The sequence below is a fragment of the Morone saxatilis genome, unplaced genomic scaffold, assembly GCF_004916995.1.
Source record: "Morone saxatilis isolate NCDOM2014 unplaced genomic scaffold, NCSU_SB_2.0 Contig8, whole genome shotgun sequence".
Classification (NCBI taxonomy): Eukaryota; Metazoa; Chordata; class Actinopteri; family Moronidae; genus Morone; species Morone saxatilis.
This window is the reverse complement of record NW_023340257.1, coordinates 4,229,173-4,243,463: the sequence shown is the minus strand read 5'-3', so window position 1 is coordinate 4,243,463 and position 14,291 is coordinate 4,229,173. Positions and strand designations below refer to the sequence as shown.

Genomic DNA, 14,291 nt, shown 5'->3' with positions numbered 1-14,291 from the left:
ACCATGGTCAAAATGTGAATTGGAAATTTAAACTGTACGTTGTGTGAACACATCCAGCTATCCGTTAATTACAACAAAAGCAACAAGCGACCACTAAAATTACCTTTAGCAGCAGCCGCATCCTCTGGTTCTGATTGGCTGCGGCCCCCAACAGGCCCTCAGTATCCAGGGCGACCAGGCTGAGGGTGGGGTCGTACGCGGCCCACACCCCCACCGTACAGGAGCTGGGGGACTTGGACGTGTAGAACACACTCTTACCACCGAACAGGATGTGGTTGAGGGTGTGGGACTTGCCATCACCGGTGTTGCCAAAGATGGACAGGACCTTGACTCCGGCCACGTCCCCACAGCGGAGTTTCTCCACAAACTCAGACTCATCGCGGACCTGGAAGCAGATTACAGAGGATGGATTGCTGGCCTGTCTTAACTTGATATCATCAGCTCCCCTGCTGACTTCATTGAATCAAGGGGAAAACTTATTGAATTTGTGTGAACAATTTAGTTCTGGATGACAAGGAGAACACAAACTAAAGAACTGGGTTATCTGAGGTCTGTTATCTGACACTATTAACAACCAGTCCAGGAAAAAAACATCTTTGAAATAAAGGCTGTATAAATTAACAACGTGCTGCTGAGCTTTCAACTGTCCTAGGACAAAAATTAGCTGAACATACATCGCAGACCAATGGGAAAATAATCCGTACCGCCTGCACTTTGTACTGCTGTAACACAGCGAGAGGAGCCCTCCCTGTGGGTCAGCTGGGCTGTGTGACTCATCAGGGACTTTCCCAATAAGAAACACATCTGAGGCTCTTCTGCCGACCACGGTTACTGTAAAGTATTTTATTATTTTAATTCTTCGAGGTGTCAAGATGAGCTCGTGTTAGCAAAAACATATCTACAGGCTAAACACGACGGGTGTGACGGGTAAAAGCTGTTTATTGTTTCATAAACAAATCGTGAGAGGAGATGAATCCAAGCTCCCGTCTTCGAGTTAGAAAGAATAACAGAGCTAACAGCGCTAATGTGTCAGCACAGTGACAACAGACAGTATATTATATATTATTATATTATATATTATATTTTAGTGGCCTTCATCAGACTGTGTGTTGTCCTGCCCTTCTTAGCCCAGCAGCTACATGCTAGCAGCCACTAGCTAACTTTACCTGCAGGTTTTCTTGCTCATCCACCAACAGGAAGCTCGAGACACCGTCTGTGCGCTGCTCTGCCTTCACCGGAGTCATCGATATACTCTCCATTTCTTTCATCAGTGTGTCGGACATCGTGGTTTAATTACTTAAAACATGTTTGCGCTGGCGAAAAGCGAAACGAAAGTTCAACATGACTTCTGTTGGTCCGTCAATCACAACATCAGCGCGTGTACGACTGACGCTGCGGGAGGAGCCAGGGAGCACGCAGGCAGTGACGTAAGACGCATTGTTATTGGTACGTTTGGTCGGCGTCTTGTCCGGTACGTCAGCACCACCCTGTGGTCAAAGTGTAGGATGACACCGGGCCTGCCACTTCACAAACTTCCGATATCAGAGGATAAGAAAGCATAAAACTAGATGATATGATGAACTCACAGACCCATACATTCTGTGTGGATTCTGTAGAAGACTTTTAAAGCTTAGACCAATCATTGCAAACGAAACAAAAGTCCATATATTTGTTCTACTGAGTAAAGCTGGAAAAAATGTTTTACCCCCCCAACATATACAGTATATAGTATATATTTGTTTACTCCAAGTAATTCATAATAAAGTTAATACACAATGATTTAAAGTTTCCATTAAACTGGCAGAGTGTTTTATTGGAGCAGTGCTGCCATGTTAGAGCTGCTTGCTAATGTTCATTAAATATTTGTTAGCACAGATCTATAAATATCACATGTCACTGAATGGCTTCAGAGCGGCGCCACTGCTGCTAACATGACATGGAGAAAGAAATTCCAGCATTGCTTCTCTAACAGTCTTAGCTGAGCTCCATCCTTCCTTCTTTCCTTCCTTCTTTCCTTCCTTCCTTTCTCCCTTCCTTCCTTCCCAAATTATTAAATTAATATTGGTCGGAAGTTCATAATAGTTCAAATAAGACTTGGTCTAGTGCAACACATTCAAAATAATGACACAAGACACAGAAAGTATGCAAGCAGGAAGAGAAAGCAGATGGGAGGGAATTAAAGAAGGAATTAAGGAAGGAAGGAGGTAAGGAAGGAAGGGTGGAGGAGTGAGGAGATTGGAGAGGGTCCCAGCCTTTTTCTGAGCTCAACCATGAGAGACAAATGTCTGAAAGAATCAATTATAGGCCTACTCCCAACCCATCGCCCCTGATTAATGAATAATTAAAGCTGCTCAGTGCAGGGCTACCTAGCATAGATAATATAAGATTAACCATGGGCCTATCAACGTGCCACCATGATGTGAGGTTATGTAGACACAGCGTCTCTTAATTTGCCCTAAATAGATGTCACAGAGGGGTAATAGCCTGTAATCCATTATAAAAATGTTATTCAACTTTTCTTTAGTAGAATAAAGTTGACCACCTTTATATGTTGTCTGAATGTTGTAGGGAAAATTACATCATGCTTTTATGAAAATGTATTGTTTTTTTGATCTTCAACACTAGTTCTGTATAATAAGCAAACTGGTAAGGTGATACCTGGTCTGTATGCCTCACTAAATGTTACACCCATACCCACTTGGTGTCCCTTTGCAAAGAAAAAAATAATTATGAGTGATTTCTTGATATTATTTTCTCTTTGAAACCCATTCACCGCCAGCCTTCAGTATGAAATGTATCCATCAAGTTGCCACTTCCATGATGTGATGCAATTTTGGGACCAGCCAGTGCAGACTCCAGCCCATCCTCATCATGCAGAGAAGACAACAATGCATGAGAGAAACTGGCACACTCAGACTGACAGACAGTCCTGCAACCCAACCTCCACATAACTGGAGACGGTTTTTTAAAAAAATATATAAATTCGGAACTGGGGGATGGCTTTGCCCTTACAAGTCCGAGGCGGGACCGTGGTCCACTGAAACCGCTCTCCCCGCTGGTATTTGTAGTGCGCTCCTCCTCGGCATGTCTCATGTTGACATGCGTAAAAAACTACACTTCCCCAAAGCTGTCACAGAGCGCTCCCGCCTCCCATTGGCTGCTCGCTCCAGCCGCAGCCCCAGAGAATGAATGAAATTGAAATAGCTGCTACATTACATGTACAATACCGGGCTCTGCAGTGTTGCATTCTATCATACTATATCAAAATGGCCACAGCGGTACAGAACCCCCTCAAATCGTAAGTACAACACATTTCCTGAGCGTTTGCGCTTTTCTTGTATGTGTGCATGCTGTCAGTGCAATTTAAGAGCCTCATAAATTCCCTGATATTTCTCAGCATGATTACCAATACATCTATACATGCAATGCATACAGCACCGATACCGATAATGTCAGCGGAGGCGAATAAGCCCTAAAGAAAAGTTATATTTGAAGCTGGCGGGAGGTTCTGTGTTTCTTTGGCGTGAGGAGGATTATTATTGTGCGCTCCGATGCAATTCATAGAATCATTTCCCTGAGCCAACAGCAGCGTGTGTGCAGGGATATGGAGGAATGCTGGAGGTAGATTTGGGTGACCCGGTATGTCCCTTGCCAGTGTAGCCAGCCAAGATCACGGTCAAAGCCAGGCTGGAGTAGCAGGCTGGCCCGGAGGCAAGGGGGCTTAGATGGCTTTACAGTACCTGTGTGCACATTTTTTGGACAGAGAGGGGGTAAACAGGTAGGCAGGATGAAGCTGCCTGCTCGGCTTTTAGGCTGCAGCGTTACCTTTACAGCCGGACCTGTAGGAAATATACAGTCTGAGGTAAATACGCTGGTGTATACGGCTTCAACTCAAAGACTTGCTTTCATCTTCAGCGCCTATAATAAAATCTGTACCGCTTAACACTTAACGTGCATCTGAACGGGCATTTATTTCCACCAATGGGTCTTTAAACGGGTGAAATTCCCGTGAAGTTTCTCCTGTAATGATCCCCTTTGTGCTGGCTTTTTTTGGGGGTCTTTTTTGTGTTTTTCTCAGACTGGTTTCAGCGGAATGCAGACGCCTGCTGCCCGCCTGGGCTCCCGGCCAAAAAGGTGGCTGATGTGCGTCTGTCAGCGGGTACTTACAGTGATCCCCCCCACCACAACCACCACCCCCCCCCCGCCACAATAGCTCCAATATAAACGTACAACCGAGGAGTGTTTGAGCACACAAAAGACCCAGCTTGGGCAGTTTGAAACAAAGAAAAGTCACGCAAAAACAGGGGCGCACATCGGATGCTGCACAGGTTTCACCTGAGCAGGGATACAGCCTGCCTGCCTGCCTGTCTGTCTGTCTGTCTGTCTGTCAGCCTCTCTGAGATGCAGACACAGGCGACATTTCGCGCAATTCCATGAACGACTGCCCTGTACGTGCCTGCTTTGAAGAGCCCTTCACAGGAGAGAGGAAACTGGAATGGTACTGATTGGGCAACTGTGTGCTGCCCTGATTGACTGTGATGCTATTTTAGTGTGTTGGCCAAATGCATTTTACTCATACCACAGCACACACCTTGATAATAAAGAAAGGAAAAGAAAGATGAATTATTGCAAGGTTTAATTCCGTTCTAATGAGCTGGTGTCCAGTAATGTTATGTGAGGATGGCACAGGAGGACAGGTGGACTGGATGGAGGCTGTAATGTGGGACCTTTTGTGCTCAGAGCCTCCTCTCCTTTCCTTTCCTCCTCTTCCTCCTCCCCTCTATGGCAAGCTCGTCCAAGCAAAGCCAAAGTGTGGCCAGATTGCTCCCAGAGGCCCCGACTGACACCATGTCAAGGGGATTAAATCGACTGATTTGCATGGAATATATATACTGATGTGGTACCAGGACAGAGAGGGGGACGAGGTTGTGGTAGCGTTAGGAGAATAGAACAGGGAAAACATAAAGGGAGCAGGAAGTAAATGGTTAAAAAAAAGAGGCTCAGGGCAAGCAACTAATGAACTAGCGCCCACTTTCCAGTGCTGGTCTTACATTGATTTTAAGATGCTTAAAGTTGGATGAAATCAGAAAAAGAAGACACTAGAACAAAGTGGCAAAGTTGTCAGCCAGATTGAGACCTGCAGGGATGCTGGCACACTGTCTCCACTTCAGCATCTGACTCTATGTGCAATAATGAAGCTGCATGTATTTATTACACAAGGCCACAGCAATCAACGCTGCCTTTAACATCTCACCAACTGTATAAATGCCATCGTTACGCAGTATGAGTTTAACTACGTTCCAGTTACCACACTGCGATCGGCTTTTAAACAAGCCCTGGTAATTAGCATGTCTACAAACAAACTTGCTATTAGAGGCTTACAAATTAGAGGCCTATCCAGTAAAATGGGCCAAACAACTAGCGAAATTTGGTTCAGTGTTGGGCCTAATAGGCTGGTTGGCTGTGTGCCGGTGACAATGCCTGTTGTGTCCCTAAATGTCCTTAAACTTAGTTGAATCTCAGCAGGAAATTATAATGAATTGAGTGGATGTAAATTCTGTGGGAAGAATTTGCAATTGTTGCCCATCACCCAGCCGAGACTTGCTGTGTACAATGTAGTGCGATAGCCAGATGATGTGTGTGCGTGCGTGGAAGTACAGTGGAGGGTTCATTCGTGTGCAAAGGCAAATCAGTGGAGGAGAGCAGTTAGCTCCAATCTACTGGGCATTTCCCCACCAGCCCTCTCCGTCTATCTCTCGCCTGGATTAGAGACTAGTTTAATCTCTCCTTCTCCTCTCCTACATCCCTCTCCCTCGTATTTCCTTCCTGCCTGTCCTCCTATCACCCCACTGCCCCGTCTCCTTCATCACTTTCTCCATCCATCACTCTTCCTCGCCATCTCCCTTTTGTTTTGTTCAGCCATTTCCTCTCTTTCTCGCTCGCCCTCTCTATGCCATTTTCCTTCCTTCTTTTTTTTTCGGCCTCAGACCATCTGAGCCCTCCAAGTCGCCTACCCTCAACCCCCACCCCCCACCACTCTCCTCACTCCGCCATGATGGTTCTTTGCATTCTGAGTCAAGGCATGTCACCACTTTAATATTCAGCAAAAAATACTGAAGGAATTTCTCAATGCATTTTGTCAGATCCCCCTTTAATCTTGTTGGATAGCTTATTCCTAAGAGTTCCTTTAGAGGGATTTACTGTAGATTTGGACTATCTACTGGCAGAACAGTCCACTGTTCATACCAAATGATTCTATCTTTCCTTTTGTTACCATGTTGGTTACAAAGAAGATATGAAGATCTTGGTGGAATGGTTGCATTGCACGTAAATGATGATGATATGAGCATTTTAGCAACAAGTGCAATTCAATTCAATTAAAAGTAGGAATTTAACTAATTTTAAAGGTGCAGGTGTATGAATTTCTCAAAATGGCAGTTGATGTGGCATATATATTTCAGCAATATTACTTCCTTGTGCTGGTTGGAGGGGGAGATGTAGATAATAGTGTGCTGTGGTATTGGCAGCAGTTGTGGAAGGGCCTATATAATATTATTTCTGCCCTGCTTGACTGAGCCGAGCTAAATGAGTTCCATGTAATAACCAGCTCTGTGCGCAAACAGCCCCACGTGATGGTTGAAACCACAGCCTGAGCATCCATTTCTAGATCTTTCTTCCTCTTTCAATCTTTCCCTTTCATTCCCTCACTCGCTCATTTGTGCGGTATCACCCGTGTAGATAGGGACACACAAACACATGCACTCGCACACATTGGGAAACACACGCAGTGGCACTCTCTAATTCCCTTTCTTGCTTTCAGTTTTTTTTCTTTATTCGTATGGGAGTAAGCCTGGGGTCTGATGTTTTTAAGGGTATTTCTTTTTTAGAGTTATTCTTTTCATCATCCCCTTATTTAGACTTTCTATGTGTTTTACTTTGTCTTTTTTTCCCGGAGAAGACAGGATAGAGAGAGACCGAGAGAAAGAGAGAGACATAGATAAGTATTTTTAGCTCTATGACCTATTTCTCCAGTGCTACCTAACTGACTGTCAGTCAGCTCCACTGCTTTGGGACCTTACGTGACTTCCAGCCAGGAAATTTGGAATCTGTAGTCTTGTTTGGTTGCAACTTGTAGTCCAAATGCAAAAGGTGTGGTGGGCGATGGAGGGAATTAATAAACCCAAATCCCTTCTCTCTTCTCCACAGAATTATTTGTTTTCTCTTGTCACTCTCCGTTTACATTATTCCCAGTGTCTATGCCAGTGGATCACTATCAGGAGTTGTCGAAGGTGGAGTCAACACAAACCAATGGCTGCTTTCCTCTGCAGCACTTTAATAAGGATGCAGACTGGGGGGGGGCTAAGAAAACACACACACGCACACACTCATGCACTCACACGTGCACGGCCAGATACAGAGGTAGGGAATCCATCGCCATAATAAGAGGCCAAGTGCAGTGGTGATAAATCTCACCTGAAGGAGCTGTTCAGAGGCAGATTGCCTTACCCTGATGTACTGCCCTCAATACACACTGCAGCTAGCTACGGGCTATATACACCCACACACATAGACCTGAAATGCATGCACACGCAAATACAAATAGTCAGCACGCATAAATAGATATGCACTGATATGAGTGTGCATGCATATGTAGACGAAAACATGCTAACCCACAAACAAGAGACGAGTACACATACATGCACAGAGAGGCCCATGATTCAGTTTTATAGTGACTCCAAGATAACCACACCCAGTGGACAACGAGGGAGAAACACACTGGAAATAAAACCCAACTCTTCATTAAAATCACACGTAGCAGCTAACACAAAGTTCTGACAGAAATGACATGATCTGTTGCGTGGCTCTGTCTACCTTCCCCACTCTGCCTCGCTGTCTGTCAGAGCTCTCCTCACGTTCAAATATGCAAACAGTCAGTTGCATATACACACACGCACATACACACACATACGGAGATGCAGTGCTGTGACAGCAATTCGAGGAAACTGACGTTTTCCAGCTGGTAGTGTGGCAGACGTCCGCTCCTGCACATTCACTGCCACACACACACACACACTCCTGTCTGTCCATCTGTCTGTCTGTCACTGTCAAACCGAGTGTGCGGCCTCTTTGTCTTTGTGACTGACATGCACTCTGTCACTACACACACACACACACACACACAAACACAAAGGTATGTCTCTACCTGTTTTTCTTAACTCACATAAGAACTGGATAGCATTAGTGTGTGTGTCTTGAGGTTTCCCCCGTATATTTTAGAACTGTATTTTCTATAAGCCTATTTATAGTTAGTGTGCATACTACATATTAGTATATACATATACACGTGTGTACACATATATCATTGCCACCGCAGCCTAACAATCTTCAGAAGAACAGGCAAATGTGTTCACGCGCACATGCACACACCCAGATTGGGAGAAGAAAGAAAAAAGACAAATCATTTCACTGAGAGTGAGAGAGAGAGAGAGAGAGGGAGAAGAAATTGAATTGAGGGTGGTGAGGATGGGGGGAGGTGAAGGGAGGAGGAGGAGGGGTGAGTTGGTAAGGGTGATATTGCATAGTTTAATCTGTTGAGTTCAGCCATGGAAAGGCTGGGTTGGGGGGAGGGGAGGAACAGTACAGTAGTAGGCCGCCTGATATTAGTTCTCCACTGTGCGCACACACACACACACACATAACATACACACACAAAGCTCGTAGGCCACACACCAATATGTGTGTGTGTGTGTATGTGTGAGTAAAGGCACAGATGGACAGTGGTGGATGAGACAGGTGTACAGACCAGGTGTAGAGACTTGACTATGTAGGCACAAGTGTTTTTCAGGCTTAAAACTAACCCATACACACATATACACACACAGCTAACAGCCATGGTCTCTGCAGCATTTGCTAACAAACCTAAAGTGCAAATCACTCCCGTACAATCTGCCCTCAGTCCTCATGAAGGCATTTGCATGTGGACTACTTCATTTCCTTCCAGTTTAATTACCTCATTTCACCCAGTTGGAAACCACCATTGAAATGAAATCCTTTGTTGGCGTTGACATTTTTTGTAATTGTGGACTCATTTTTATGATTTCCTTATATTTTATTGGCTTTTTCCAATGATGTGATTTCACCTCTAGGGGGAGCCCTCTGTTTCTCTATTGGTTATGGGAACCAGCTTTAATTGGGTGGGGTGGATTGTCAATTGCACCGTTAAACAGAAATGCGTGCCGGCTAGTGCTGTGTGTGTGTGTGTGTGTGTGTGTGTGTGTGTGTGTGTGTTAGCAGAGTGTGGATACAACACTGGACTGAGACTCCGTATGTGCTGAAGTGGACTGCTTTTGCTGGATGGGACTTGAGGGATCACCCAGAGATTCAGACAATAGCTTACCCAGGGTGGGCCTGGTGGGGTGGCTGTGCTTTTTAGGAAGGCTGTATGTCTACTGCTTGGCAGGAGCAAAATTGTGTTTGTGTTGGTGTGTGTGTGTGCTCCCAGTGTTACCAGTTTCTTCAGTGTCTTCATGGAGGCCTCTCCCTCCCTGCTGTTTGCTTAGTGCAAGCTGAGGCAGACAGCTCAATGTGGGCTTAGGATTCAAACACACACATGCACGGTCACATACCTACACTACATGCTCCAGGCACTCTCATTCCCTTTCTTCATCTAATCTTGATTCAGTGTGTGTATGTCTGTGGTTATTGGTTCATAATATTGTCTATATTGTGCATGCATGCATGTATTTCTTTGTTATATTGCTGTGTGTGCATGCATATTAGTGTATGTCCTTTTTGTTGCTGTAATACTTTATGTGCTTGTATTTGGTTGCATATGTTACTGTGTGTACGTGTGTCTATATGCATGTGTACAGGTGTCCTTTGTGTTGTTTTTGTGCCCTTGCACAGTGCAGGCCTGTGTGATTGTCATTTCCATCATGTCTGCCTGGACATTTTTGGTAGTCAGCTCCAGTTTGTTGGAGAGCTGGCACTATGCCAGTTAATTCCAAAAGCTCTCTCTGCGCTTGTGAGTCTGTGTGCATCCATTAGGGCAAAATATAGCTGGAGTAAACCTGAAATAGAAATAAATATTGAAAATATTACAAAAAAATTTGGAATCAATTTTCATGCTGAATGAGGCATATACCCACAGTTTGTGTGTGTGTTGGTGCAGAATCCGGTTTCAGCTTTCCTTCATCGGCTGTGTGGCTCGATGATGGGCAGTTTGGTTTCTCTGCTCTCCTCCCTGCGGTCTGTGTTTCAGCAACTGCGTGGTTGGTAGGACCACAGTGGCCACAGGCCAGAGTGTTGCAGCCGTTACCGTTTCCCCCTCTACATGGAGGAAAATATGTTAACGTGTAGGCTGTAGTTGAGCCTTTCTTCTTAGTCTGTTAAAGAAAATAGAAAATACCCCCATTCCCTTTCCTGCTGGGAGAGAAGAAGATTCATACCACTTTGATATCTGTATGATAAATATGAAGCTACAGTCAGGAAACTGTTAGCTTAGCATAGCACAAAGACTGGAAGTAGGGGGAAACAGCTACCCTGGCTCTGTACCAAAACTTTTGTACAGAATAAGCAGACAATATGTTAATTAGTTAATAATCATTATGCTAAGCTAAGCTAACAGTCTCCTGGCTGTAGCTGCATGTTTACCGTATAGACGTAAGAGTGGTATCAATATTCTCATCTAACTCTTGGCAAGAACATAAAATATGCTTATTTCCCCACCATTATTTCCCCAACTGTTCCTTTAAGTCTGTGCTATGCTGCCACATGTACAATTTATCAGCATTCAGCTAATACTTTATTTTTACAGTGTGACAGGATACATTGCTATTGATGAACTCAGCAGTAGCTGGTAATCTCAAAGCCACCCTGTCACCCACCTGAGTAAAAAATAACCTCATATAACAGTTTTTATTTTATTGCGAGTGTTTTTTAAATCACTCTCTGTGTTCCACATACAGCTCCATAAGGGATTAACAGGGTGCTGAATTAAGAATGGGTTTATTTCTTTGATATTCTGGTTATAGAGCAAGCTGGCCAGAACAATGAGAGATAGCATTGGAGGGAATGTTTGCTGAGCGTGTTCTCTTTGCTGCTACCACCCCCCAAATATCAAATCTAAGAGCTGAAGATTATTATTTTCCAAATTGATGTTGAACGTGTGATTTTCTCTGATAGCTCTTTGCAGTTGATTTAGGGGTTTCGTGGTCCAGAAAAATGTGTGAGCAGCCCTCTTTTAAACAACAGTGAGCTGAAAGATGAAGTGTTATCAGTGGGCCAGTCTTTTCACAGGTCACCCTGCTCTGTTATTGCAGAGTTCTCTACTCTGTTCTCTTTGTCCATCCTCTTTCTGTCCCTTTCTCTCCTCACCCCTTCCCTCTCTGTCTTTCTGTATTTCTGCCTCTCCCTCTGTGGATGTAACTTTCCTCTTTCTCCTTTTCTCTCCTCTGCTCGTCTCATCCCCCCTTCTCTCTGTCTTCAAGTGTCTTCTCCCAACTTTCTCTTTGCGTATCTCCCTCTCAGCCCCACCACTTCGAGTGCCTCAGCTCTTCTCCCGTAAGAGCCTCCAAACAGGCAAACAGTCATGCAGCTCTCCTATCACAATATAATGAGATTGGGAGCACCCAAATTGAAAGAAGCCATTTTCTACAGCTGTCAACTTATTATCGAGGGGGGACCGACTTATTCCGGTACCTTTAAAGGAACTGGAGGGAGTGAGGGATGGAGGTGATGGAGGGATGGAAGGGTTTGAAGTGCGAGGGGTGCTGAGGGAGGAGGTGGATGGGGAGCTCAGGGGTGAGCTGTTTTACATTTTGAATGTTTTCTTTTTTTCCCCCACTTCTCTCTGGTATTTCAGTATGGTCACTAGTGCAGCCTTGAAGTCCAAGTCTTTTATTCACCATGTTCTTCTTAATATTTTAAAAAGCAGCATGTAAGGCTCTCTGGACCTGTGTTTTTTTCTTTCGAATGTATGCGAGTGTTTGAGCACCTCTGTGTGTGAGTGTGTGAGTGTTTATTCTCCCTCTTCATGACTATTTATATCCAAACAGTATACTTGTGTCTGAAGGAATGGTTGTCTTTCTACTTTGGCCAGGCATCTGCTGGTACAAACTCTGATTTAAAATTCAAGCATTTAGGTGTCACTTTTATGTGCAGCGCTGAGTAGTATCCGACAGGCTGTGTGGATGTAACCTGCAATTTCTTGAGCAGGCCTCTATCCAGCTCTATTCGTCATTTCTTTATTGGAAACTACAAAGAGGATCACTGGCACAGCACTAAAGCAAAGTGATACGAGGTGAAGAAAAAAGTCTGGTGACGCACCTCCAACGAGGCCATAAAATACTCAAATGGTCATACGTGCAGCGGATAGCAGGCGCTGAGCTGTACAGAAACATATTCTCTTTTGCAGAAGGCAAGCAGCGGTACATTAACGAACATGAGCACAGCATGCCCCACATATTGACGCCTTGATCACATCCTTTAAATGTCACATGTCCAGTGATGGCCTGCAAGGTTGCCGAACTGGTTTAGGAGGTTTTGAAGATGCCACGCACAAGCTGTCAGACCTCACCAGCATCTGCTGGGTCTGATGGTAGAGTTAAATTTGCCCTTATTTCCAAGCAGGACATTTGATTCTACTTGACATTTTCACAAGAGGGGTTTTCCCCCCCATCTTTCTGCTTTTGGAAAGTCAGCTTTTATCCATTTTAAGGACATTAAACTGTAAATAATCTTTTTAATAATCAAAGTGTTTTTATTGATTTTCATATTTGTAAATAATCTTTTTGTTTGAGAGTCTTGTTACATCTTTTCAAACTTGCTTTTATTTGGCTCAAGGATGATTATCTGCCCTGTTTGTACCTTTACAGAGTGTTGTAGTGTGTTATTGTGGCAGATTTCAGTAATTACCTCAGCCAAGCAGGCGTTTAGTCCCGTGAAGTTTGTTTGCTTTTGTTAATTAGCAGATATCGCAAAAAACTATTGAAGAGATTTCAGTTAAATTTGGCAGAAATTCAGGCCTTGGGCCAAGAAGGAACTGATTAGATTTTGGTGCAGATAGCGCAAATATGTGATCATTTTTTATTTTAAAAAACGTATGTTTTGGGGCATTTTACACCCGTATAAAGCAAATTCTTTTTCTCCACTGCTGCAAACCAAATCTACCCACAGGGGGACAAATAAAGTAACCTAAACCTGAATCTCCTGGACTCCTTGGATTAAGATTAATCCATCAGTTATTGGTGTCCTAAACCGTATTCTGGTCATTGCATTGTGGGTAATATAGGCACCAGACTTTGATATAGAAGAAGAATGCATGAAATAAAAAACCTTATATGTCTGGTTCTGCTGGATCCATTTTGATCTTTTTTTTTACAGTGTTATAGGACTGCAATGCTTTTAACATGTACTACTGCCATAATGCATTACATTGTACAATTGCAACCACATTTTGGCCACATACTCTGAGTGTTCTTGCAAAATTTATCAATCAATTAATCAGTAACACCTTTTAGGGGCTGCACAGAACGAATCCAACCAATCTTTACCCACAGCTACACTGCACAGTTTTTGTGAGCTAGCTGCTGGCCCAGCCACTCTGTGTGTATGTGTGTGTGTATGTGTGTATGCAGCTGTAGTTTTGTGTGTCCCGTATCTACCGTCTGTATAGCAGAGTGACCTTGATGTCTGCACACAGCAGGAAGACACTAGAGAGGAGTGATTAACAAGAGAGAGACAAAGAGAAGAGAGAGAAGTGCGAAGAAAGATGAAAATTAACAGAAAAAGAAGTGTAGCGAGAGATGGGCAAAGTGTGAAAGTTAAATATGCAACAAAAAACACAGCTAAAAGAAAAAAGAGCGAGAGAGAGACGGAAAGATGTTAAAAATTGAGAAGTGGAGAGGGGGAGAGGAAGTAGGGTGGAGTGGAGGAGTGACTCACCACACATCTATTGTTTTTTTTCTTCTTCTTCTTCTCCCTACAGGCAATCTGGAGGTGCAGTCATCAAGAACAGGTAAGAGAGAGGATGAGAGATGGGAGAGGGAGAGGTGGGTGAAAAGGGGGAGGAAGGAACAAAGAGAAGAATATTACACTGAATGGTAATCAAACTCACACATGTACAGGTGAGAAGATGTAGTGCATACACTGTCCTCACAGTGAAAAATGTGTTACTGTAGTGCATGTGTGAGTGTGTGGTTCGAGCAGTATGTTGTTGCCAACTCGTCTGCTGTGACCCAGGTTAATAGGACTGTGCATCTCCACGGCTCTCCTGCACACACACACACACA

At 44.0% G+C, this 14,291-nt stretch overlaps 2 protein-coding genes across 2 annotated transcripts in view; one reads left to right on the top strand and one right to left on the bottom strand.

The window, feature by feature from the left end:
• Positions 1 to 1,391, bottom strand: part of si:ch211-11n16.2 (zinc finger FYVE domain-containing protein 1) — a 9,818-nt gene extending 8,427 nt beyond the window's left edge. Inside the window, exons 1-2 of the mRNA XM_035680044.1 lie at positions 1,167 to 1,391; positions 104 to 385 (exon numbers count right to left, since the gene is read on the bottom strand). Of these exons, the coding sequence (XP_035535937.1) occupies positions 104 to 385; positions 1,167 to 1,283 (399 nt within the window). The 5' untranslated portion in view covers positions 1,284 to 1,391. The remainder of the gene's footprint in view (positions 1 to 103; positions 386 to 1,166) is intronic.
• A 1,794-nt stretch (positions 1,392 to 3,185) lies between these two features.
• dpf1 (D4, zinc and double PHD fingers family 1) overlaps positions 3,186 to 14,291 on the top strand; it is a 16,263-nt gene continuing 5,157 nt past the window's right edge. Inside the window, exons 1-2 of the mRNA XM_035680385.1 lie at positions 3,186 to 3,298; positions 13,988 to 14,017. Coding sequence (XP_035536278.1) covers positions 3,186 to 3,298; positions 13,988 to 14,017 — 143 coding nt within the window. The remainder of the gene's footprint in view (positions 3,299 to 13,987; positions 14,018 to 14,291) is intronic.